The sequence below is a fragment of the Anopheles ziemanni genome, chromosome 3, assembly GCF_943734765.1.
Source record: "Anopheles ziemanni chromosome 3, idAnoZiCoDA_A2_x.2, whole genome shotgun sequence".
Taxonomy (NCBI): Eukaryota; Metazoa; Arthropoda; class Insecta; order Diptera; family Culicidae; genus Anopheles; species Anopheles ziemanni.
The window spans coordinates 50,872,598-50,895,950 of NC_080706.1; the positions used below are offsets into that span (position 1 = coordinate 50,872,598).

Genomic DNA, 23,353 nt, shown 5'->3' on the forward strand with positions numbered 1-23,353 from the left:
GAAAGAAGAAAAAGGCCTTTATAGATTGCTACAACCGAAACAGACCGGAACACCGCATGCTACAGGACAAAGCAAAGAAACTCAGCCAGTTTTGAGACGAAGTAATCGCCAGCGTAATTGTCCAAATAGATACAATGAGTTTGTAAGTTACAACACTATTTCAAACCATCCACCGGAAGAAGATATTCCGCAGAGTTACGATGAAGCTATGAGGAGACCTGATCGTGAAAAATGGATCGAGGCAATGAAGCAGGAGATGGTATCCCTGAATGAGAACCAGACGTGGATGATCACCGATTTACCAAAGGGTCGAAAAACCATTCGAAACAAGTGGGTTTTCTCCATCAAGCGAGGATCTGATGGAAATGTGGACCGGTACAAGGCGAGACTAGTTGTTAAAGGATGTTCGCAGAAACCGGGAATCGACTATGAAGAAGTGTATGCTCCTGTAGTGCGATATTCAACTGTCCGATACCTGATGGCACTTGCTACGAAGTTTGATATGGATGTGGACCAGATGGATGTGGTTACCGCATTTTTGCATGGAGAACTAGGTGATGAGCAAATTTTCATGGAGCAACCCGAGGGGTTTGCAATTCCAAATGGAAAAGTATGTAAACTGAAGAAAGCGTTATACGGTTTGAAGCAATCGAGCCGGGTATGGAATGCAAAGTTGAATGAAGTACTGCTAGAATTTGGCCTACAACGATCGAAAGTTGATACTTGTTTATATTGGAAGATGAATGAAGATAAAATGCTGTTCGTAACAATATATGTTGACGATCTGTTAATTTTCACGAATGATAATCCTTTGAAGAAAAGACTAAAACAATTTCTAATGCAGAAATTCAAAATGAAGGATTTAGGCACAGCATCACATTGTCTTGGCATTCGAATCAAGAGAGATCGAAGTGCAGGAATATTATCACTAGATCAACAGTTATATATCGAAGAGATTGTTAGGCGATTTAGAATGGTCGACGCAAAACCTGCAACAACTCCCATGAATCCTGATCTTAAATTGGAAAAGTCAATGTCACCAAAGAATGACGCTGAAGTTGAGGAAATGAGAAGTGTACCGTTTAAAGAAGCAATTGGATGTTTATCCTTTGTAGCGCAAATAACTCGACCTGGAAGACAACATTGGGAGGCTGTGAAGAATATAATAAGATATCTGAAAGGTACAGCGAGCAGGAAATTGCAGTACAGAAAGGATGAAAGCGGAGAATTGGCAGGATATACCGATGCTGATTGGGGAGGAGATCCTGACAGTCGCAGATCAATGAGTGGATACGTGTTTATGTTGCAAGGTGCAGCAATAGCATGGGGCGTAAAGAAGCAACCAACAGTAGCTCTTTCATCTTGCGAAGCAGAATACATGGCTCTCTCTCGAAGCATTCAAGAGGCAATATGGTGGAAAAACCTTTGTTCGGAATTCAGCGATGTAGGAACAGTTCTGATTTACTGCGACAATCAGTCTGCAATCATCATCGCTAAAAACGGATCGTATAACCCTCGGACGAAGCATATAAGCATACGCTACCATTTTGTGAATGAAAGCTTAGAAAATCAAGTGGTGAAACTCGAATATGTATCGAGTAAATTACAACTGGCCGATGGATTCACTAAGCCTTTGCAACGGATGAACCAGGCTAGGTTTTGTAATAGTATAGGAATCGTGAATTAGGGAGGAGTGTTATAGTAGACATAGGAATAAGTAATTCACGATTACTATGGCAACGATAATACTATATATAAGCAGTGCATCTGCTAATAAAGATTATTCGGTTAAGGAACCATTCTGCAATAAAAAATACCAATTCCGTTGGGCCAATATTTATTTACCGTTTATGGTTCACCTCGGGTCACCATCTAGCGGAACCGGCTGCATGCTATTAGATGTCACGCCAATAACGGCCACAGAGCCGTGCAATTCGAGGTCTGGTCCTTTAATACTGTGTGGATCGCTTCGATGTCGCGCGCGTGCCGTACGCACCATCTAACTCGGGGCAGTTACCTTCAGGCTAATTGGTTCTGCGGTCGGTCTGCTTGAGATCTCTTGATTGAATCCCTCCTCTCCCTTCGGCCACGGGCATTCACATTCCATTCCACCTAGAATCGAAGGGCTCCTTTCGGGTGATTAATGAGATGGAACCGACTGCCCGGTGGAAGATAGGTGGAAGGACCCGTTTAATAACGGTTGATTGCATAGACGGTGAGACGGGCAATTGATCGAATGCTGTGGCCAGCCGACGCCAGTGTGTGTACAGGATGGGAGCAGGATCAAACATTACCTGTAGTATGCGTAAACCACCACCTTATTGCCCGGAAGTGTACAATTTTGCACGCGGTTTGAAAGGAGTTTAATGAGCCAGGAAAACACACTCTACACGAGCCGGTGCAAATCAATTTGCAACCTGTACGTCACGTACGGCTGTTTTAAGAAGTAATTAAGGACGGCTACTCACCGCGGTTGACTTAGCTGATCACAATGATCATCGAAAGCGACATAATAAATTGCACAAGATCGCGATCATTAAGCATCGCCGGTGCTTGTGGGATGTCGAAGGGAACTCGTTTAAACCCGAACGATCGAATCGAACGTTCCGGTACAGCGGACCGTACAATCACACTTCCGAACGGTTAAGGTCAGCGCCGGCTCGGTCGCGCGAGTGGGTAGACTCCATTTCCGACCTCGTGAATCCTTGCGTCTGCGTCTGCGTCCGCGTGGCATCGACGGCTCGTGGCTGAGTGCACCGTTGCGTGTAAAGGGCCGCACGGAATGCGAACCAATAAAGCGCTGATGATCGGGGTAGGGGATCGTGGTGCATTTCGTCGGTGACCTCTTAGCACGCAATTTCAATTGGGAAATGCATTCCAATGCGAATCCGAATGGCGGTACTTCCCGCGGCTAACAGCAACGACAACGGTCACCTGTCACGGTGTCAATTATGTTGTTTATTTTAGTAACAGGTGATCGTTCGGTCAAGTAGGTCAGTTGATCTTAACGACCCAAAAAAGCGTGGGTATTTTCTTATTTTGTTGGGCATAACTCAATCTGGCCCGAGTTGATCTACCTGGTCGAAAAGGTTTTCAGATTGATAGCATTAGAGAGATTTTCGATCAATGACGGTGTTGTCGATGATACAATCGATGGCACTTGGGTTTTTTCACTAATTGTTCCGTACTGCCATTGAAATATTATAACTATATACTTGTACAAACCATCTAGCAGTTGGCGTTCTATTTTGAATTAAATGGACTATGGATTTAAATATAATTAATTTTCGACCTTTTTTCTGTCATTTTCCAATCTAATATATTATCATCTATATAAGTAACTGTTTCAACAAATCCTAAGCCTGTTACATTTAGAAATTTTTTGTGCTATCTTTCGTCATTTAAGTTATATCTAAGCCTTTTATTAGTTCTCTTTCATTTATAAATTCAAATGTCTTTGTAAACAATCTTCTTCTTCTTCTTGGCGTAACGACCTCTTGGTCATGCCTGCCCGTTAAGGGCTTACGAGACTTGTGTCCCTGTTGTACGTGGATAGTCAGTCCTCTCGTACAGGGGAGGGTCCGGTCTCGGTTGGGATTCGAACCCACGCCGTCGAGGTGGTGAGCCCCGATGCTCATGGGCCGATTTTCTAACCGGCGCTACCGCTCGGCTGTCGCGGACCCCCAAACAATGTTATTATTATTTCTTTCTCGAACGGTCGGGCGATCATAAAATGAAAGACATCAATTTCAGCGACGAACCCCAACCGACACCATATTATTTTCAATTTTTAACGAACTTGCTTTGTTAATTTCAATATTAAGTATGAGAATTTACCACTTGAAACATTGATTGATTCCTTTTTAGTTTATTGAAAACTATATAAAATATGTGATTTGCTCAATCTCTAGTTGGGGGAAGATACAGATCAGATTATCGGCCCTATTCCGGGGAACGGTCGTTCCCGGGAAGGGTCGTTCCCGTAGTTTGTTTACGTTTAACTGTCAAATTTATTTAAAAATGTTCGTTTTCTGTTCTACGCCAGAGTTAAACTGTTATACGCGGGAACGGTCGTTCCCGCATTGTATGGGGAAAATTTTTGCTGCTCTTTGAGCATCCGTTCAATCGTCTACCCGGGTAGTTTTGGAGTTTTATTTTCAAATAACTTTTGATTGGATTGTCGTATCGGCATGAAACTTTCAGAATGACTAGAAAAAATAATTTTCTATCGTTTTGCTAAACCAAATTGTTTTTTAAAGGAATTTAAATGATTGTTATTTGCAGTTTTCGGTCGACACCCCTTACTCGTTCAACCGGTCAACCCGTGTAGCCTATAAATTTGTATGGGAGATTCCGTTTTCTACCCTTATTAGACGAGGAATGTATCTGTCATATTTTTCCAGAAGTTATCTGCCAAACGCTCTTGACAGATACATTCCTTCCTCAAAATCGGAATCAGGCATGACCGGTTCCGATTTTCTTTCGAGGGGCATTTATATGTCAAAGTGGCGATTTGTTTACTTTTTGCTTTGTTGTTTGCAACGGATTTTGTTCGTTACTCTAGGATGAACAAAACGCTAAATTCAAACATGAAAATGATCAAATAATTGCAAAACCCATTTTCTGGAACTTTGCGTTATTACACGAGCGGTCACCATTTATATGTCAAACGCCCTGCCAGAACCTACTTTGACAGTAAAAGGATGGAAAAATATGACCGATACATTCCTTGTCTAATAAGGGTATTCCTGTACGTTGAGATGTCGGAGCGATTTGAAATTTTCAGTGATGATACTTGAGGCTATTTTCTAAATGATAAGTGTATGAGTGTTAATTTTCAAAATTCATTACGTATATTTATTTGTGTTTTCTTAAAAATTCACCCTTCACATCTACAACCACCTACCAGTTTAGACCATGCCATGGTATATTATAAATGGAAGTTTGCATTTTGTGCAGTTTAGTTCAGTCCTAGATGCAATTTTTTTTACAATTTTCGGAAAAGCTACATAAAATATTTTAAAACGAATAAACTTTCAGTCATTTCATACTATCGTCGTCTTTTGTTGCACTCTATCTGGGAACAGCACTTTGTCCGATACTTTACTCTTTTTTCGTCTGCAATGTCTGTTTGGTGTAATCCATTCTTTGTATTGAGTTTTTTCATTACTCTCACCATTTAAATTTACATGTATTTGGTACAATTGTTTGCCTTAGGGACTATACAATACAAAACTTAAAACTAGCTTAAATAGGGTGAAGGACTCTGGGAGAGGATACAGGAACGGAATTGGGAGATGGTGATATTGAAGTCAAAAAGACCGCTCACTGAATTGAAGGTCGATAGCGACCGAAGCAACGGATCGTTCTGGCCAGAACTTGTCCGGCAAGTGGGAAGCAGGAAAGGAGGGTTATCATCTATCACGAAGATGACGCGAAGGGATGTAGCAGGGTAAGGAAGATAGAAGGAGAGGGGCATCAAGGTCATGGAGGAGGAGGTTCGCGATGAACAAGGATTGGGTGGCCGCATGTTTTTGCTGAAAGTCCGAGCAAATGCGACGCGACGGGTTGTGGGGAATAGGAAATGCAGAGTCGTTGACAAAACGTCTCGTAGCGAGGCGAGTAAACTTGCGCTGCACACTTTCAAGTCTGTTCATTGATGTAACCCCCGCAGGGGACCACACAACACAGGAGTATTTCAATATTGGGCGGACCCAACAGCAGTTCAGCGCCCTCAAACAAAAAGGGCTGCTGACATGCGCGTTATAAGGCCAAGTGTCCTGATCGCTCTATCCACTATTGAATTGATATGGTCAAAGAAAGTGAGCCGGTTATCCAGCCACACCCCAAGATCCTTCACCACAGATACCCTTATAAGTGGATTCCCACAAAGGATTCCCACAAAGTAATCGAAACAGATCGGATCATGAATGCGTCCGAACGATACATTTTTGTGGACAGAGCACTAGGCCGTTTACGGAGCACCAAGCAGAAAAGTCATTGAGGGATCTTTGGAGAGAATGGCAGCCAAGGCCTGGAAGGACACCCTCGCAGTCGTTGAAGAAGATGGAAAATAGGAGAGGACTCAGGACGCTCCCCTGAAGGACGTAAAGAGAAATGATTCGGCACTCTCACCCTAAAGGAGCGACCAAAGAGGAAGGATTGAAACCGCGATAGCAGGTAGAGGTGGTAGAAGGCTACAGCCTAGCCATACAGCCTGGCCATATAATAAAGCTCATAGCCGTGCATGCTAGAAGGGGAAGAGGCAGTTACTGACCCAGAGGATAAAGAAGGGGGGATTAGAGGGTTATCTCAGCGGGAGTTTACGTGGCTCTAGAACGTCCGGTGATTGGTCGTGAAACGAGCTTGCAACCCGTAGCGGATGTGGTTGTAAGACTGGTAAACAGACGCGTCATAATTAACACGTTAAGCGCTATGCGCAAATTGCATTTCCGTTCTGCCAGCAAGTCGTAGAAACGCCGACCTAACTTACGGGTCTGTCCGAGCATACTGACTCCGGGAAAGGACACTGTTGGCCCCACAGGACCGACGTAGCGCTTAACGTGTTAAAAACATCACGATGGAACGGGGTATGATGAGCGTAGTCTTTGGCACATAACTTGGTTTTAGATGTGAAAGGTGAAAGTTTTTGGAACCGCAAATAAATATACGTAATAAATTTTTAAATTAATGACTAACGCACTATATTTTGAAAAAAATCCCCAAGAATCTTCACTTAAAGTTTCAAATCGCTCCGACATCTCAATAAAAAGGTCTTTTGTCTGAGGTACAGGAACACGGAATCTCTGGGAAGACCGGTTGAACGTTTACGTAGGTAACACGTGAAGGTTAACCAAAGCTTTTGGTGGTACATATTTAATTTTATCATGTTTCAGCGTCATTTATGATGGGAAAATGAATAAAATTCATGTTTTGAGCAATTGTAACTACACAAATCACATTACAACGTAAACAAACTATAGTAAACAAACGAGACGATTGATTTCGGCTGTAAAAATACCGCCTACTATAACGCCTTCTGTTATACTGTCAAAATCGTCGGGAACGACCCTTCCCGGGAACGACCGTTCCCCGGAATAGGGCCGTATAATTGTATTCATTTTTAAGTCTTATTTAATATTTGTATCACTCTTATATTTCTACATATTGTATTTTCATCCCCAAAATATGTAATGAAAATAAATCCTATCCATTTTTCAGACCATCGTGGATTTTTAAAATACAATTTAAAGTGTCATCCTTCAGTCATTTGAGACTAGCGTACTCTAGGAGAAGGCTTGCTTCAAATGTTTATGATCGGAAAACTCCATCAACCGTCGTGTGCCCGTAAAGACTTGACCTTAACTACTCGGATCAAATCGTGGTGAAGTGCAGCGCGCTAACATTGATAGCAATTTATCACCCTTTAGCAACCATCCTGCGGACCGTGGCTAAAGGAAAGCCGACCTGCGTTGTGAAACCGAGCTGTTCCTCGAACCAGCTGCAACGGCCGAGTGCATGCTCGTTCTCAGAGATCGGACGAATGCCAGAATTTCAAGTGCAATGTCAGCACCACTCGGTGGACCTCGATTGGCTCGGTGAGTCAGGGCGGTGTGATCGACCAGCTGCTAGCTCCTGCACCGTTTTCAGAACTTATCTCGACCACCGTAGGCGAGAGACCGTGGTGGTAAAAGGAGTTCGTCCTTGTGCAATCGCTCCCTTCCCACTCCCAAGGGCTTCCGTCGAGAGCGATCGCGGCGCGACTCTTTTCCTTTCGCCCAAGACTCGTCGCGTTGCATCGCGTGCTCGAGGGGACCGTCGGCGGAATGGCATTCATCGGCAATCGGATGAATCTCGGCCGTTCGATCGCGTTTCGGATCGATCAGAACAGAATCGCGGAATGGAGACGGAGAAGGGACCTTCCACTTGACCGACTGACAATCGGTGGCAATTAAGGCACACAATATACGTTGCACCTTGAAAGTTACGGCTCTTGCCGTCATCGGTCCGATGTCGGGCCAAATTAAAGGGAGTTCAATGGACGTGGCGTCGGCCCTGGGATGGTTTCCGCAAAAATGAGATGGTGAAATAGTGACCCCACACACACGCACACATACACACTCTCAGTGGTCAGTGTTGCAGACGTGACGCTACTCTCGTGCGGTGGAAAACTCGTGCTCGTCTGCAAGGATCGGAACTAGAATCCTCGGTAGCCTCCACGTGGCGGGCAAGGCTCTCCAGTCCGTGGCTAACCTAATGAGATGCACTTGAATTCGGTCATTGTCTGGCCAGCCAGCCAGCCAGCCACCTCGTGGCTGTGTGGGTACGTGACCGGTCGGCAGTATGTTAGTGTGCCGGTGCTTCGATGGCCGGTTGAGGGTTTTTTTGTTCCGCCCTCCAGCCCGGTGGAGAAGGCCTCGCCAGATGGTGACGCTACTTCCGAGTTATAGCCCACGTTGTGAAATCCACCGGTCGGAGCTCGGCTGGGGCTGCTTAACCCTGGTGGCCTCGCGTGCACGACGAACGAATAGCGTGTGAGGCGGCCCGACTGTGGCGAACCGGCAACCGAACGGATCGTGCCGCTCGGCGAAAGATAACAATCACAACCCCTGAAAGAGAAGGCGCATAAGCCCACTCTAACGGGGGCCGGCGGTAAGCTATGGGAAAACGCTACACCCTAAGTCGGGGCTTGTACGCTCGCGCATAGGAAAAGCGCGTTTTCCGATGCACCTTCCCCGATCGGCCGCTTAGTGTATCTTACGTGCGCGACTAAGATAGCCATCTGGCCGCCATCTTGGTTGATTTGGATGCGGTTTGTTTTATGAGCAAATGATTGACGGCGGATGATGGACTTTTGCGTTAAACGGTCCGCGCCGCGAGAAGACCCGCGAGCTCTGGCGAGCCCATCCGAAGCCGGTGGGGATAACAACTGTAGCAGATGCAGAGGAATAGTGGCGGGCCGAGGGCGAAGGTCGGGAAAATAGTACAGCGTGCCACACGGCTGCTAATGAATGAATATTTGAATAGTAGAGTAGCGACCAAGAGGCAATCATTAGTAAACAAGCAGATAAATCTGAGCCTTACGTAATGGGTTTCAAGCAGGCCTGTGTTACTACCGAATAATAAGTGCAACGGTGCGGTTTCCAGGTGAGGTCACACTTTATTGGTCATTATCATTCGGGGAAGGTTTTTTGTTTCCTCTCAGTCTGGGCCAGGAAAAATTGTTCAATGATTTCGTTTCAGAACCATGAAGCAGTTTTGGATTTTAAAATATGAAGAACATTCGAAGCGAGGTGCCGTTTTAAATGTGTGATTATTTGCGTAACAAATTTCAAATTGCTTTTACGAGCGTATCATACCATGTTTGGCCCTGAATGACGCAAGCAAACTTAAAAAAATAAAATCTACCGTTTCAATCGTTTTATGATTCGAGAACCATGTACACTTCAGGTGTACATGACGGCCAAGTAATCGTTAAATGATGCATATATTACATATCGATCTGGTATGACGTGTGGCAATAGAGTCTCTTGCGTCGGAAACTGCATCGATAATGTTAATTTAATATTTTAGCAAACTTCTGCATACAAACGGGGACTGGTACTCCGTACTAATTATTTCATTTAAAAAAAACAAGCTTTAACATTAAGTGTAAAATAAAAAAATATATAATCAAGGCGATGTATTACCAACAGTAAGTTCGTAAGTTAAGTTAGTTTTAATATTTTATATTTTGTTCAATAAATTAAATTCCCAATTTATATAAAAACTATTTCAATTTAGAAATGAGACGCAGATGATGCTTCCGCGAATTAGTTTTCTAAAAATATGTTACCACTTTATTGTTACCATCGGATAAACTACAATTTTTTTAATACAATAATTATTATTTATAGGTAAACATATACAATTACAATACAATATTTTGACATTTTATGAAAGTTTGTCGAACACAGTTTTTTAGTTTATTGATTATTACTATTTTTTTTTAACTGACTACGAAGCTTGAATGGCTTCTTTTCAAATGGACATCAAACCTGTGCTGCATTCATTAAATTAAAATTAAGTTTAACAACGAGTGCCTAAAACAGTAAATTTAAAAGATAAGTAAAACTGATGGCGGCATTTAAATGGAATATACATAAAATCAACAAGACGATCTATTATTCTTTCTAATTGTGTTTATGTCTAAAAAACATAAAATGTTAAAATGATTAAAATGATCAAAAACTAATTCCGGAAATGAATAATTTATTTTGTGTAAGAAATATGTAGTCAACACTCTCTAAAACAAGATTTATAAATCAATTATTCGATAACGGTATGGATCGATGATATCTTCAATTTATCGCACGGGACACATAAACGTCAGATTGATCTTTATTGGTTTCCAGTCGAGACATGAGCACACACAAAAACTAAACCCCCAACGGTGGAAGTTTAACTAACGGTTCGTATTAATGGAAGCTAACAAATTATCGGTCGTTTAAAAACAATTCCGCCATCATGAACGGCACCTCCGGCTTGCAGCGCATCCGCAGCCGAAGGTCGCAAAGTTCCGTAGGCTAAGAAAAAAACCAGTTGCCAAAAAATGTCACCGGCCATTGTACGCATCGGTTTTGGTGGCTTAATTTGGCACTGTATTCTGTTTGCTCTTTATGTGTTGTCGGAAGGTTTGGTTTGCCTTCTGGTAGCTCGTCTGTTTCCGCTTCGTACGCTTCTGCCCGCCGCGCATGATCGACACCGTGCTCTCGTGATCGGTGGCCGGAGGGATACCGGCAGAAAATACCGGTAACACGCCGATCACAGACCACCGGCAGCCAGTGCCCCTTCTCCTGTCCTCCACCCTTCCACCCGGGGACGGCAGAGCAGAGTTCGACGTTCAAGTTCAAGATCGGTCAACCGGACCGAAGCGCGGTAGGACCCGTCGGCTGCGGCTGACCGGCTGTTGGTCGAATTTACGTTCACCTCTGCACCTGAACCGAATGGGAAGGGATCGTGAGAGTGTGTGACTGCGAGAGGACGAGGAGGGAGGGGAGGGAGGGAGTCGTATCGCGAACTTGACGCGAGAACGATGAACGAGCGGTCACCCGTAACCGTAAAACCTGTTACCCGCCATCGGACCCGATTTAGGGCCGTTTTGTGCCTCGCTTTTTTACCTTCCAGTTGTTGCGCCAGTTCGTTAGCAGTGACGCATGAGTATATGGGAGGTGATTTGTTTATTAGAAGACTCACCCCACCTCCCCCTCCTCTTCCTGGGCAAACGTGTGAGTTCATCGAAAGCGCGCAGATCAACGCCCTCAAGGACGGTGGAAGACGTCAGCTCCAAAGAAGCGGGTTTGCCGGGCGCAAGGATATCCACTAGGTTTTGCGTCGAAGAGAAGGGCTTCCAGGCAGCTTCCTGTTGTGTGAACCCTCGGGCGGTTCCGAAAATCGCACATCCTGGCAGGAAGGACAGTTGCTTCGTGGCCACACGAAGCATTGGTTCCTTGTTCCGCCCGCTCGTCACGCGAGACCGCGGGTGTCTTTCAGGATCAAGGTAACACTACTGGCCTGGTACGGTTTGCGAATATTTTTGCTCTCCACCACCGATCACCACCACAGGATTGGTCGCGATCGGTGACAGCTGGGGTGATTGCCAGGTTTCTTCGGGCAGCGATGGCAGACCGGCAAAGTTTATGGACTGAAACGGCTTCCGAACCGCAAACCCCCTCTCCGGTGGCGTTAAGTGGGAGGGTTTGATAAATGTTCGCACTGACGTTTTGGGTGACTGACTGAGGTAGGACTTTGCGCCATGCCAGGTGTGGAGGATTAGCGTAGGCAGACCTCGACCGAGCAATGTCCTTTGCGGCACCAGGAACAACCGCGCTTTGAAATGAGATGGAGGTTGGGTTCAGCACTGGTGAACCGGTTGCGGACGGAAGCGGCCACTTGATGTTACACGTTGTTGAAAATTTCGGAAAAAGGAAACGACCGACGATTAAAAGTCGATATACTTACAAGGAAGGTGACCTGGGTGAAACAGTTCCGTGGGTGTTGACATGGGTTTTTTCGAGTCGTTTGATAAAATAAATATGAAAAGAAAATAAAACCAACATAATACGAGCCCCCGCACCGTGGAATGCCATTCTGTGTGTTGTGTCATTTTGTAGCCGGTGAGATTAATTGGAAAATAAATGAGAAGATTATTGACCAGAGAAACATTGATTAATGAAATCATACCAGTTTTGTGTGGTTTGCATGATAGCCAATTAGTTTGAAACAAAATATGAATTGTTTTATTTATTTTGAAACAAAATTGCACCATCGTTTGCAATACTTTTTGTCATCATTATTATGTAGATGTTACGAATTTGAGCTACACAGACTCGCCTGTAAACCTTTTTTTCTGATTATATGCGTTCTAAGTAGAGATGTTAGCGAGGTAAATACGCTCACAACCTAGACTATTTACATCGTGTTCGTGGGGTATGTTGACCCTGTAATGAACTCATTTGTTTGTGAGCGGCTGCGTGGTTTGTTCCTTGTTGATAACACAATGTTGTTGGCTATTTTGTTCTAGCACGATCTAGGTTTTTTAAAGTGTCTTGGAAGGTTAAAGCTTTACCATTCTTGTTTTTTTTCTTTTTTTTACAGAATGTGTCAATAGAGTTGTACTTCTGTACAAGGACATTCTTTTCAAGTTTGTTTTTTTTGTACAACCTAACAACAGTATCCTAACAACAGTATGCTCGTAGATAAAACGAAGAAAATAAAAGACGTTCACCACACGAACCAGGAAAAGTTGAACTTGGATGGCTGAGTATCCTTGATCTTTCAGGACGTGTCGAGATTCTCTTTTAATGTCAAACCTATTCGGATTTCCTTACGGGTTTTTAGAAAATAGCATAGCTAAACTTTATTCTGCTTCCAATATTGAACGTTTCACGAGAACCTAGGAATCTTTAATTCTACTGAATTTATTATGTTTAGTGAAATGCAGTTCGTGAATAGGATGAACATGTTGTGGCAAATATAAATATTACAAAAAGGAAGTTTTAATTTTTTTTTTAAATTTATTTCTTGAATTAGTAAAATAGTTTAACTCCTTCCAACACAGCCACAGTACTGCACGCACCATTTGAAATATAATTCGAGAACAAGGAAAGTCATTCTGATGCTCTTTAGATAGAAATGAATAGAAGGTATAACTAACTAGGAATATTTTGAGTTTTGTAACCAAATTAAGTATTTTTCAAATAATGTGAGTATTTTAATTTGCTTGAAAATAAAGTTTCAAAGAAATCGATAAATGGATACAAATCAGTCATTTTGGGTGTTATAAATATATAAATTGAATGTGTGGTCTCATATGATTCCATAGGATCGCGATAAATAAGTTTCATATAATACACTAAACATTTTCATTATTTGTTTCCGATTTGTGATATGTGTAACAAAAATATTTAAATCGTTTCTTATTTAGAGTATACTTCGGAATCATTTTATCCGTTCTTCTTCTTCTTCTTCTTCTTCTTGGCGTAACGACCTCTTGGTCATGCCTGCCCGTTAACGGCTTACGAGACTTATTTTTCCCTGTTGTACGTGGATAGTCAATCACTCTTGTGCAGGGGAGGGCACGGTCTCGGTTGGGATTCGAACTCACGACGTCGAGGTGGTGAGCCCCGGCCGCTCATGGGCCGATTTTCTAACCGATTTCTAATCGATTTTATCCGTTAGCAGCCATATTATTGAATCAATGTACGAATATGATCATCTCACTGCTTCAAGTAAACTTGACCCGTCTAATTGGACGGGGTTTCCATAGCTCCGTAAAATTCCCACGGGCCAGGGCACCTCAGGGCGCTTCGGAAGAGCGCTACAAGATGGGATGACCTAACGGAACACGGATCTCCTCCCGAGGCTACGTTCTTAGAATGGGGTTCTAAACGCTTCCGCTCCAGGGGAACCTCCACTGGCCGCTAATTACCGATGAGAAATGATCGCCCCGACACGAAACGCGCGCCAATCGATACCCTACGCCCTTCCTCCCAATCCGATTGGTTCGCCGAACAGACGGATCGGACGGAACGGGCACGTTCTAATGTGTTTAGTGCCGTTTTCAAGGTCACACCGCGCTCGATCTGGCACGCTCTCATCCCCATTACGCTTCGCTGGAGCTGGCCCGACCCAGCGACCATTCCTTCATCTTGTTCAGAAGTCGAGTCTAGGGGAGGAAATTAAAAAAAAAACCAACCCCCCGAATGGTTCCGGGCAAGTCCGGGTTCTGGACCGTCGTAAGCCACACTTAGTTGGAGAACGATTTCAAGGCAGCCCGCAGAAGAACAAGAAGTCACGTAGGCCACCCGGACCGGAGCGCTCGATGGCGCAAATCCACCCCCCAGCGGATCGGATGGGGTGGTAGTTTTCCTGCCTCTCTCTCTCTCTCTCGCTCTTTATCTCTTCGTAGCTTTGCTCTCCATGAGTGCGCGCATTTCCTGATTTTTCGCATATTCGATCACGATTTCTCTCTTCCTCTCTCTTGTCCTGGTGAACGCTGGTTTGCAAGTTGCTCTTCTGAGATGATCCTCGAATTGTTTGCAGAATTAACAGTTTTTCCTACTCCATCCGTTGCATTCACTTGCATTTCCATGCCGTCCCATTCGCTCGCAATGTCTATTCGAATGCTGCTCGAACAACTGCTCGAAAGCGGCCCCGGTTCAGGCCCCTCTCTCTATCGCTTCTCTCTCCCCTTCTTGGACTTTGGCTGCTCATCGCGGAACCGCGCAAAGCACCCGCCGAGAGCGCGCGGAGTTGGCCGTTACCGCGAAGGCGCGCAAAGCTCCCAGATTTTCAAACTGCGCTTGTTTATTTTTTCTTGCCACGCACGTGTATGTGTGCTTTTTTCGACTGTGTGTGGAAACGGTGCTAAGGGGGGCGCCAGTACTTAGTGGTCGAATGTATAAAATCACTTCGCGCTCGCTACCACCGAATCATTCGACGCTCAGTGCTTCAGCAGCCAGGATCATATCGTCCTAGTCCAATCCCCTCTCGGTTGTGGTACAGTACAACATTTCCCCCCAGCCCCACTCCTTTTCCAACCTTCATCCCGCGTGGATCCTGGGACCAGCAGTGCAGGATAACTGTGATAAAACAGCAGTCCGGAAATCCGTAGGATTCGAGCACCCGTTCCAGAGCCGTTTCGTTCGTGTAGAAAGAAACTAACAAACCCGCTCGTGCAGCAATGAATCTAGTAAGTTTTTTGCATCCTACAAATTCCTGCGTGCACCATCGAAGTGACGACGATCGACCGGAAGCAGTTAGTTGAAGTAGTTTAAATGGTTGGCATTTTCCAACCCGAGTGAAGGATCAGCCAGTGAACGTGTGACTCGTTGGTGTGTTGAACTTTCGTTTCGTCGTGCTATGGAACTGATCGTGTGTATGTGTGTGTGTGAGTGTGTTTGTATGTGTGAGGAATTGGCAAACCGTCGAGCCGGGAAACAATATCATCTCATTTGCTTCCCCGTGCTGAATCGTTTCCCCCTCGAAGTGGAACAGCGCCCTGTACGTTTTCCGGCATAAATGGAACAAGCAAGAGGAGAAAAGGGGAAGAAGATGCTAAAAAAAAAGTGATAAGCTACGGAAAGTACCGAAAACGAAGCCGGTCCAAGCGCTAACCCGTCTTCAGGCGGGCGGTTTTGGATGTGTTTATTTTTTTCCTCTTCTCTTCGAATTTGATGTTGGCTCGTTGTTTTCCTCTATTTGTTCATTGCCATCGGAGGTAGTTTAGGAGAAAGAAAATGTTTCTCCCGGCTGCCTCCACGCAATATGGGGAGCTTTTCCTGCCGCAAAGTGTGCGTGCCAGTACTGTTTTCTTTTTCCCCCGCCAACATGCGTGAACACTGTTTGCGTGTGCGTTTGACGAACTTCGCCGAAAAACAAACATTGCAGGCGTGTAATTTTATTTCTAGCCTTTATTTTCGGCGTGGCACGAAAAAGGATGGATGCTCCCATCGCCCAGCGGTGTAGTGGAATGCCGGAAAGGGGCACACTTTTCCAACCCTCCCGTCTGGTTCCCCTCAGGAAACCAAAAAAGATAAAAATAACGCACATGAAGATGCCTTCTCCCCTCCCCGGAACCCTTTGCCTGCGCGAAACGTGATAATCATAATCGAGCTTGAGAAGTGGCGCCCATTAGCCTCCATCATTACCCTCCGGTTCGGGCGAATGTGCGAACGGAAGAAATTGAATGATTGAGCCGGAGTCGGACCGATCGATTAGTGGCCTCTTCCGGGCTGCCACTGCTCCCCACTCGAGACGGCTGACCTCTGCGATCCATGCAAAAGAGGCAAACGATCGTTGAAATTCATTAGCGAGCAGGGTTTTTCCACCGACCTGCGAAAATTGGCCCTCCCCCTCCTGTTGCGAGTCGCCTGTGATTCACCGTGCTACGATCGATTCGAAATGCCATAGAATACAATGGCGTAATTCTTGAACCGGTAGCCTTTCAAGACGAAGAACAAAAACTCTCGAACAAGGATTCTGAATACCCGAAGGTTTCGGTTTCAAGGTTGGCCATATCTTTCGACAACTCCAAATTGGTGCTGTTTGTTTGGCCCACTCCGCCTTTATTTAGCCACTTTTTGAAAGTACATGCGCTAAGAAAAACTCCTCCATCGCGCACAACCGGGAACTGGATAGACAGGACAGGTTTCGTTGCTATCGAGTTGTGGAACGAAATTGAAAGCAGAGGCCAGCCAGCCATAATTTGATGAGCTCGTTGACCATCGGGTGGCGTTGTAAAATTATGTCGTTGTAGACCTCGGCAGCATTGCTCGGAAAGTCAGGGAGAAAAACAAAGGGGAACAAAAGCCATCGGAAGATTAAATTGAGTCATTTTGCAACGCCCTAATTGTGCAATTATGTTTTTAGTTGCACGTTTATCATCAAACGTTTGCGCCCAGCGTGGCGAAAGAAAGTGAATTCATTCGAGCTGGTCCGTTTTATTTTCCCTATTCGTGCGTGTGTGACCTCATTCGGTATTGCACTGTTTGGCGCAAGCTTCTTAATTCCCTTTCGATCGTTAATCATTTTGAAAGGGAAAACACCCATTCCCGGGCGCTCCTAATGTTGAGGAGGCTGCTAATCTCCTATTAGAAATTTATTTGATTATTTCTTATCGTTCGATGGCGCCCCTAATTTACGATCCCCTGTGTAGCTTCCACATTATGTTTTGATAAATTTATTGAAATCCGGACCCATATATCACCGTGGGGGCTGTGTTGGAGCGCACGTTCGATCTTGTGAACGATGGCTTCCCCGGGTGAGGTGATATGATTAATGGGACAGCCTTATTAGCATGAACGCACCAAGAGAGAAAACCCTATCGCCCAAGCGGAAGCGCGAAAGAAACATCGTAAATAGGGTTTATCGTTCCCTTCCGATGTTGCGATTGTGTCCACATAATTCGATCGCGCTTTCCAATCGCGAGCTCGTGGGAAATGCTTCCGAATGCCACCGTAAGGTTGGGTGAGGTAAACGATTAAGGGAAAAATGCACTCTTTCTTATCTCATGCTTTGTAGGGAAATGTAGCCCTCAGATGTAGCCGTAGATGTCGGCGGTGGTAGTGGACTCATGAAGTCGCTGGACAATTTGTAAACGCTATTCGCATGTGCACGTGCACGCGCGTGGACTTGAATTTTCCATTAATTTGTTGCCCGTCACTATCGCTATCGCTGGTGTTTCGCGTGCAATGAGCGATCGTATGTAAGGCTGGACCGGTTTTGAACCGCGTGGTGTGGAAGAAACAGCTGCGCCGGGAAGAAGTAAGCGATGTGGAGGAATGCTAAGAGATTTCCCTTTTTTCGAAGCGAAAAGCGGCTCCAGTGTTCGACGGTTGAACAAGCGAAAGGAAGGGAGGGGGCATGAACCACGGTGTTTTTGACCTTTCCTAGGCGCCAGCCACTGGTTTCCGAAGGGTGAACCGTGTTTTAGTGTGTGTGTGTGGGTGGAAATGGAGGAAGCAAGAATAACATGCAATAAAATAAAACTTAACAATGAAGGAAAAAAATCGAGAGTGAGTCCGTTAATTGTCATTACGGAATCGCTGAGCCGTATGTTCCTCCCCACCCACAGACCCTCCCCCAGCGCAGCCTTAAAGTGTCCGTTTGACCTTCAGCTCGGAGTCGGCGCGATTCGGTGCGTGCCATTCCGTTCGTCACATTCCGACCAAGTTCACAATGGAGGTCGACCGCACGGAGCCGCGCTGCTCGCCGAGAGCCGGGGCCACTCTCCGCGCCGAAGGTATCTCCTAATTAAAGCACATTAACCACACGGACGGGCCGAAAACTTCGCAGCCGGTCGGCAATCGGAGGAAAAACCGCAAACCGGCGATGGCCGATCTTGGCGCGCGCCCCAGGAAGCCATAGACCGTCCTATGCCCGGTGCGTCGTCATTGACATTGATTTTATGATTAGACGGTTGCGCGCGTACCGGGTGTTTATGAGAGGTGCCCGGGTGAGTGTGTTACACGAAGCGGGGGTTAATGAAAAAAAAAGAATGCCACACCACGCCGACGACGGACGTCACCGGCTCGAATTCGTTACATCGCTCGATGATGAACCTCGGAGAAGACGGTACACATGGCCGACGAATCCGAAGGGCATCCAAGATCGAATCCGATCGGGGTGTAAACGGCGTGACGGTGAAGATTGTAGGGTTTTCCTTCAACGCTGGGCCACGGTGACACGGTTGAGAGCTGGGTCAATAGAACGGAAGCTTAGCTAGGGGAGCTGCAATTAACGTGTTGGACGGAAGCGAGGAGGGTGAGACGAGCGGGATTTGAATGAGGTGATGAAAAACTGTCGTTAAGTTGCGATCATATGATGCAATTCTTGCAAGATAATAGCGGCTTAACTTTGATGATCTATGATACGCCCGAGCTTTTTAAAAGTCCCAATTAAAAAATATTCTATTAATGAGACTCTTTAATCCTAATTTAAGCTCACAAATACAAATGCAAACGTTGCAATTCCCGCCCATATCTTTCAATTAGGCAAATAAGAAAGCCTCACGCTTTTGCATTCAATTTAGTCTTATCGCAAACATCGCTGCTAACATGCGCCACCACCCAAAAAAGCGTGGGTAAATTAAGACCTCCAAAAAACTGTTCGAAAACCTCACGCTAATGTGCGATGATCGCGCTCGATGTGCTGCGCAACGGAGCCATACGGAGCGTGAAGCACCCCGAACAATAAACACTCGCCGAAACAAATCAAAAGACTTCAACGGTACACCGCAAGCGATGAACCCTCGCTTTTGTTTGCACACCGAGCATATTATGCAGCCGTTCGGGCTCGCCGGCTGGTGGGCTGCAGCTTATCCGGCCTGTAGCATACCGATTGTGCTTTTTTTTCACCGATAAAAGTGCCATTCAAATCGGAGCATAAGATGCCTGCCCACCCTCGTAGGAGATTGCGGTGCGGTAGAAAAATGCCACCCGTTTATGAACCATTTTCCACGCTTCGGTTCGTATGGTGAGGTGTACGACATAATCGGGCTGTTTGGTTCGAGGGTGGAAAAGTAGCATCGACGTGGAGAAGGAAATGACTGTAATCGAAAATCGGGGCACGTACACCGATGAGCGCACAGGTGGACCAAGTAGGCTACCTCCTGCCAGGGTTAGTTTAAGATTGCCTCGGATATGAGCTAACCACTTCCGTGCGCGCTTCGCCGGAGGCTCCGGACTCCCTTTAGGCTGTAGGGCAGACGACGAACCGCCTCATGTTCGTCCCTCTTCCTACGCCACCGGAGAGGAAATTGTAAAGCGGTACGTAATAAGTTCGTTTCTCATGCCCAAAGTCCATCGCTGACACAATTTGCTTTAGCATTCCGACGGGAAATGTGTTCTACTGGAGAAACCGTCCCCCTTCGCCGCTCGTTGTTTCAAGTTCATAAGCTCCACCAAGGGGGTTCGCATTCTCCATTCACATATTTTTTCCTCCCATCAATTCACTTTCACGCTAACCCTCTAGTGGTAATTTTTTTGTTCATTCGTGATGGCTAATTTTCCGTTTGCGAAAACAAACCAATGATCATTATCATTACCCTCGGCATCGGTGCGGTGCATAAATCACGCTACGTACCGCCCGGAATCCAACCACCAAAACCCGGAGCCGAACTAGTAGTTCGGAAAAAATAGTTAGCGCCGTCTTCCCGCAAGCTTTTTCGACGAAATCCGACGCTCGGCGCCGGGGAGCGCACAATGCGAGTGAAAAATTATCGCAAGGTTAGACGCTCGGTAATAAAATCGAACCCATAAATCTCCGCGCGGATTGCAACAGTGAGCAACGGTGGCCTTGCACGGCATCGCCGGTGACGATTGCAGCCGAATGCAGATAGTGCGGTCGCGAACAGCTGTTGCCCCTGGTTTGGCCTGGTGGCCGCCCTTAATCTTGATCCAAACGATTTGCAAATCGTACGCATACTTTTCGCATGATTTGATTAACAAATCGTTGGCGGCGGCGGCGGCGGCGGCGGTAACGTCTTTGCGGTCGGGGGGGTCGACGACAAATTGCGGTGCATTGGGGCGCCGGTCGAGCGATCGGCAATCAGCTGTAAAAGGCAATTAATTGCTCGATCACGTTCGTTCGGGCCTCCGCCCCGTCGCCAATGACCGTGTCCCAGTTGGGCCTGGCGTGTCCGTTATGGAAAATGGTGGGAGATGGTTTTATGGTTTCCTGCCACCGTTAGGATCTCGACCGAGGGAGCTACTTCCCGTGCCGCAGTGTTACGCACCCTCGCCATGCCATAATTTATAGCACACATTCTTGGACCCCTCTCGGAGTGCGTCTTTTGGGGGTGGGGGGACAAGCCCACCCTGTCCTTTAGCCTCAGGTGAACCGCCTAATGACGCAACCGGTTGCTGAGGGGTTGCTCTCCCCTGCTCGCGTCGAAGTGGAGTCACTTTGGCCGATGGACCTTCGTGTGGGCAACAATTCGCAAGGAATGTTCACTTCCTCAATTAGTCTCGAGCGAACGCAGCGAACTTCTTCGAAAGGGACCTGAAAATGAGCCCAAGGGAGTTTAATGATTATCGCCCCAACGTAACAGATACTCCTGTTAAGAGATACATAACCTTTTTGTTCAAAGTGATAATATTTAAACTATTTAAATTAGAATTTTGAATAATGTATACTGAGCTTATTGTTAAAATTTTATTTTTAACATGTCCAACGTAATTGAAACAATAGTCAAAAACAGGAAAAAATACATTTTTCAATCCAAACAATATTATTACCGGTTATCTAATTCAAATGCTTCTCTAATTAAAAATGCCGTTAGGAATTTAAACTTTTTACATGATTCTCGAAGAAAGTTGGAAATTGCACTTGTATGCTTTGCTTTTTTGTTTGTTTTGCTAGCCGTTTTACTTCACTCGAGTTGAAATTGAACTTTCGTTCTTTTTGGGCTACAGCTTTGTATATTACACATTGAATTAGAAGCAAAAATTTGTGTGTTAAAATATACCTTTTCTACTCCAGAAATCGATCCTTTTGCAAGTAATTTGGTCGTGTTATTCCTGGTTTTGTTTGGTTTTCTGCAACATTGAAACACAGCATCAATTGTTGTTCTCCAAATCAAACGGGATGCCGAGACAAACATCGCGCCTGTCGCAAGCTTTTCATTGTCGAAGGCAAACTGGAACCCTCAGCTCCCCCGTTTACCGAGATCATAATTACGCCCGCCATTACCCGTGGCCAGCGCTCCCGCTCACCCCCGGGGGTTGCGCGGGTGGCAGCCGTGTCGTGTGCGGCAAATGTAAATGTGTATCAAGGTTGGCCAGATGTTCGATCCGGACGCGTTCGTATCCGGACGCATTTGCATTCCCCTCGGAAGGCATCATGTGGGCCTCTCGGCGTGTGTGTGTTAGATCGTTTCCGCGCCGCGTTGTTTGTAAGACGATTACGGACGGCGGCGCAGATTTACGAACAGCGAAAAAGCTCATAATGCCCGTCCGGCGGCGTCGTTACGAGCAGCGTCGGATCGTGATCGTGTCGCATGATAGGGCGAGCGAAGTTATTTCTTTCCTCTCGCCGGTTTGACGAAGGATGGGGTTGATGGCGGGGAGGCACGGCGAACATGGTACAATTAAAAGCGGCTCGTTGTTGCTTTTTGTTTCTCCATTTTGATAAATGATCATCAAATTGTCGATCGGCATCGTTTAACAGGACCTTGACTTTCGGGCTTCTACCGCTTCTCCAAGACAAGGCCGGCTCGGCCGGAGTGTTTCGGTTGGATTGAATTTTCGGCTTTTATAACTGTTAGCGTTTGTCATTGACCATCAGCCATCGTGCAACGTGAAGGTGTTAAAAGTTTTACCCACCCCACCACCACCACGCCACGCCGTCCGCGTAACGGTTTAATTTTCGAGGAGCCCTTCCAATGCATTCATTTCGTTCAGGTGACTTCGAATCCTCGTCGGCCGGCAAGTGGGTGGACTGCTGGCGAGACCTTCATCTTCCCCCTTCATCTGGCGTCCCAAACGGTTACAATGTTTTTCCGACCGATTTCGTAAGGGAGTTCTCGCTAACTCGGTTGGCAGAAGGCGTGATACCAATTTAAAGATTTTACTGATTTTTAACGCATATATGCCAGAGCCGGCACGCGAACTTAAGACGAGGACGCGGGCAAGGTAGGCACGTACGCCAACCCCACACAGCTCACACACGGTGGCCGTAAATTGTACGCAAATAAATCGCTCGTCACCACACCATGTGTGTGTGTGTGTGTTTATGTAGTGGAAAATCGATGTAGCCCCCGTTGTTGATTCTTCTCGCAGAGGGGTTTGTGGGTCAAGTTTGCCAGCTCAGGAGGAGAAGCCCCCTCCCCCCTCCCGCTTTTAACTCCTCCTCCTCCCGTCTTCTTCTTTTTGACACCTCAAACCCTCCCTCGTTTAGCAATCGGACGTGCGGAGGCCAATTAAAATGCATTACACTCCGAACCACTCGGTTGCCTGATCACTCCGGTGGGCTCCGAAGTGGCTGTTGGAGTGGCTAGCTGGGAAAAATGGCAACTTCCCCCAGTGCCCTCCCGCCCGTCCTCAGCTCGAGAAGTCCACCGGCCGGGTTCGATGAGACCGGCAGAAAGTGAACAGATTTTCGCACCCAAAACCGCGACGGTCCGGCCAATTGGTTTCGTCGGTTCGTTGTGACAATTGCCAACGCTGAAATTGCCAACCCAGCGGGCTCGGACCCAAAGGCCCCGGTGGTTTGTCGCACGGTCTGCAATACAAGTCGACGAGGGAAAAATAAACCAAATGCAAAACACCGAGCGCGACCAAGCAAATAGTTATAACGTGTCCGGTAGGTTGTG

General features: G+C 46.1%; 1 protein-coding gene across 1 annotated transcript in view; it reads left to right on the forward strand.

The window, feature by feature from the left end:
• Window positions 1-208: 208 nt before the first annotated feature.
• Window positions 209-23,353, forward strand: part of LOC131284951 (uncharacterized) — a 34,466-nt gene continuing 11,321 nt past the window's right edge. Inside the window, exon 1 of the mRNA XM_058313808.1 lies at window positions 209-554. Within this exon, the coding sequence (XP_058169791.1) occupies window positions 209-554 (346 nt within the window). The remainder of the gene's footprint in view (window positions 555-23,353) is intronic.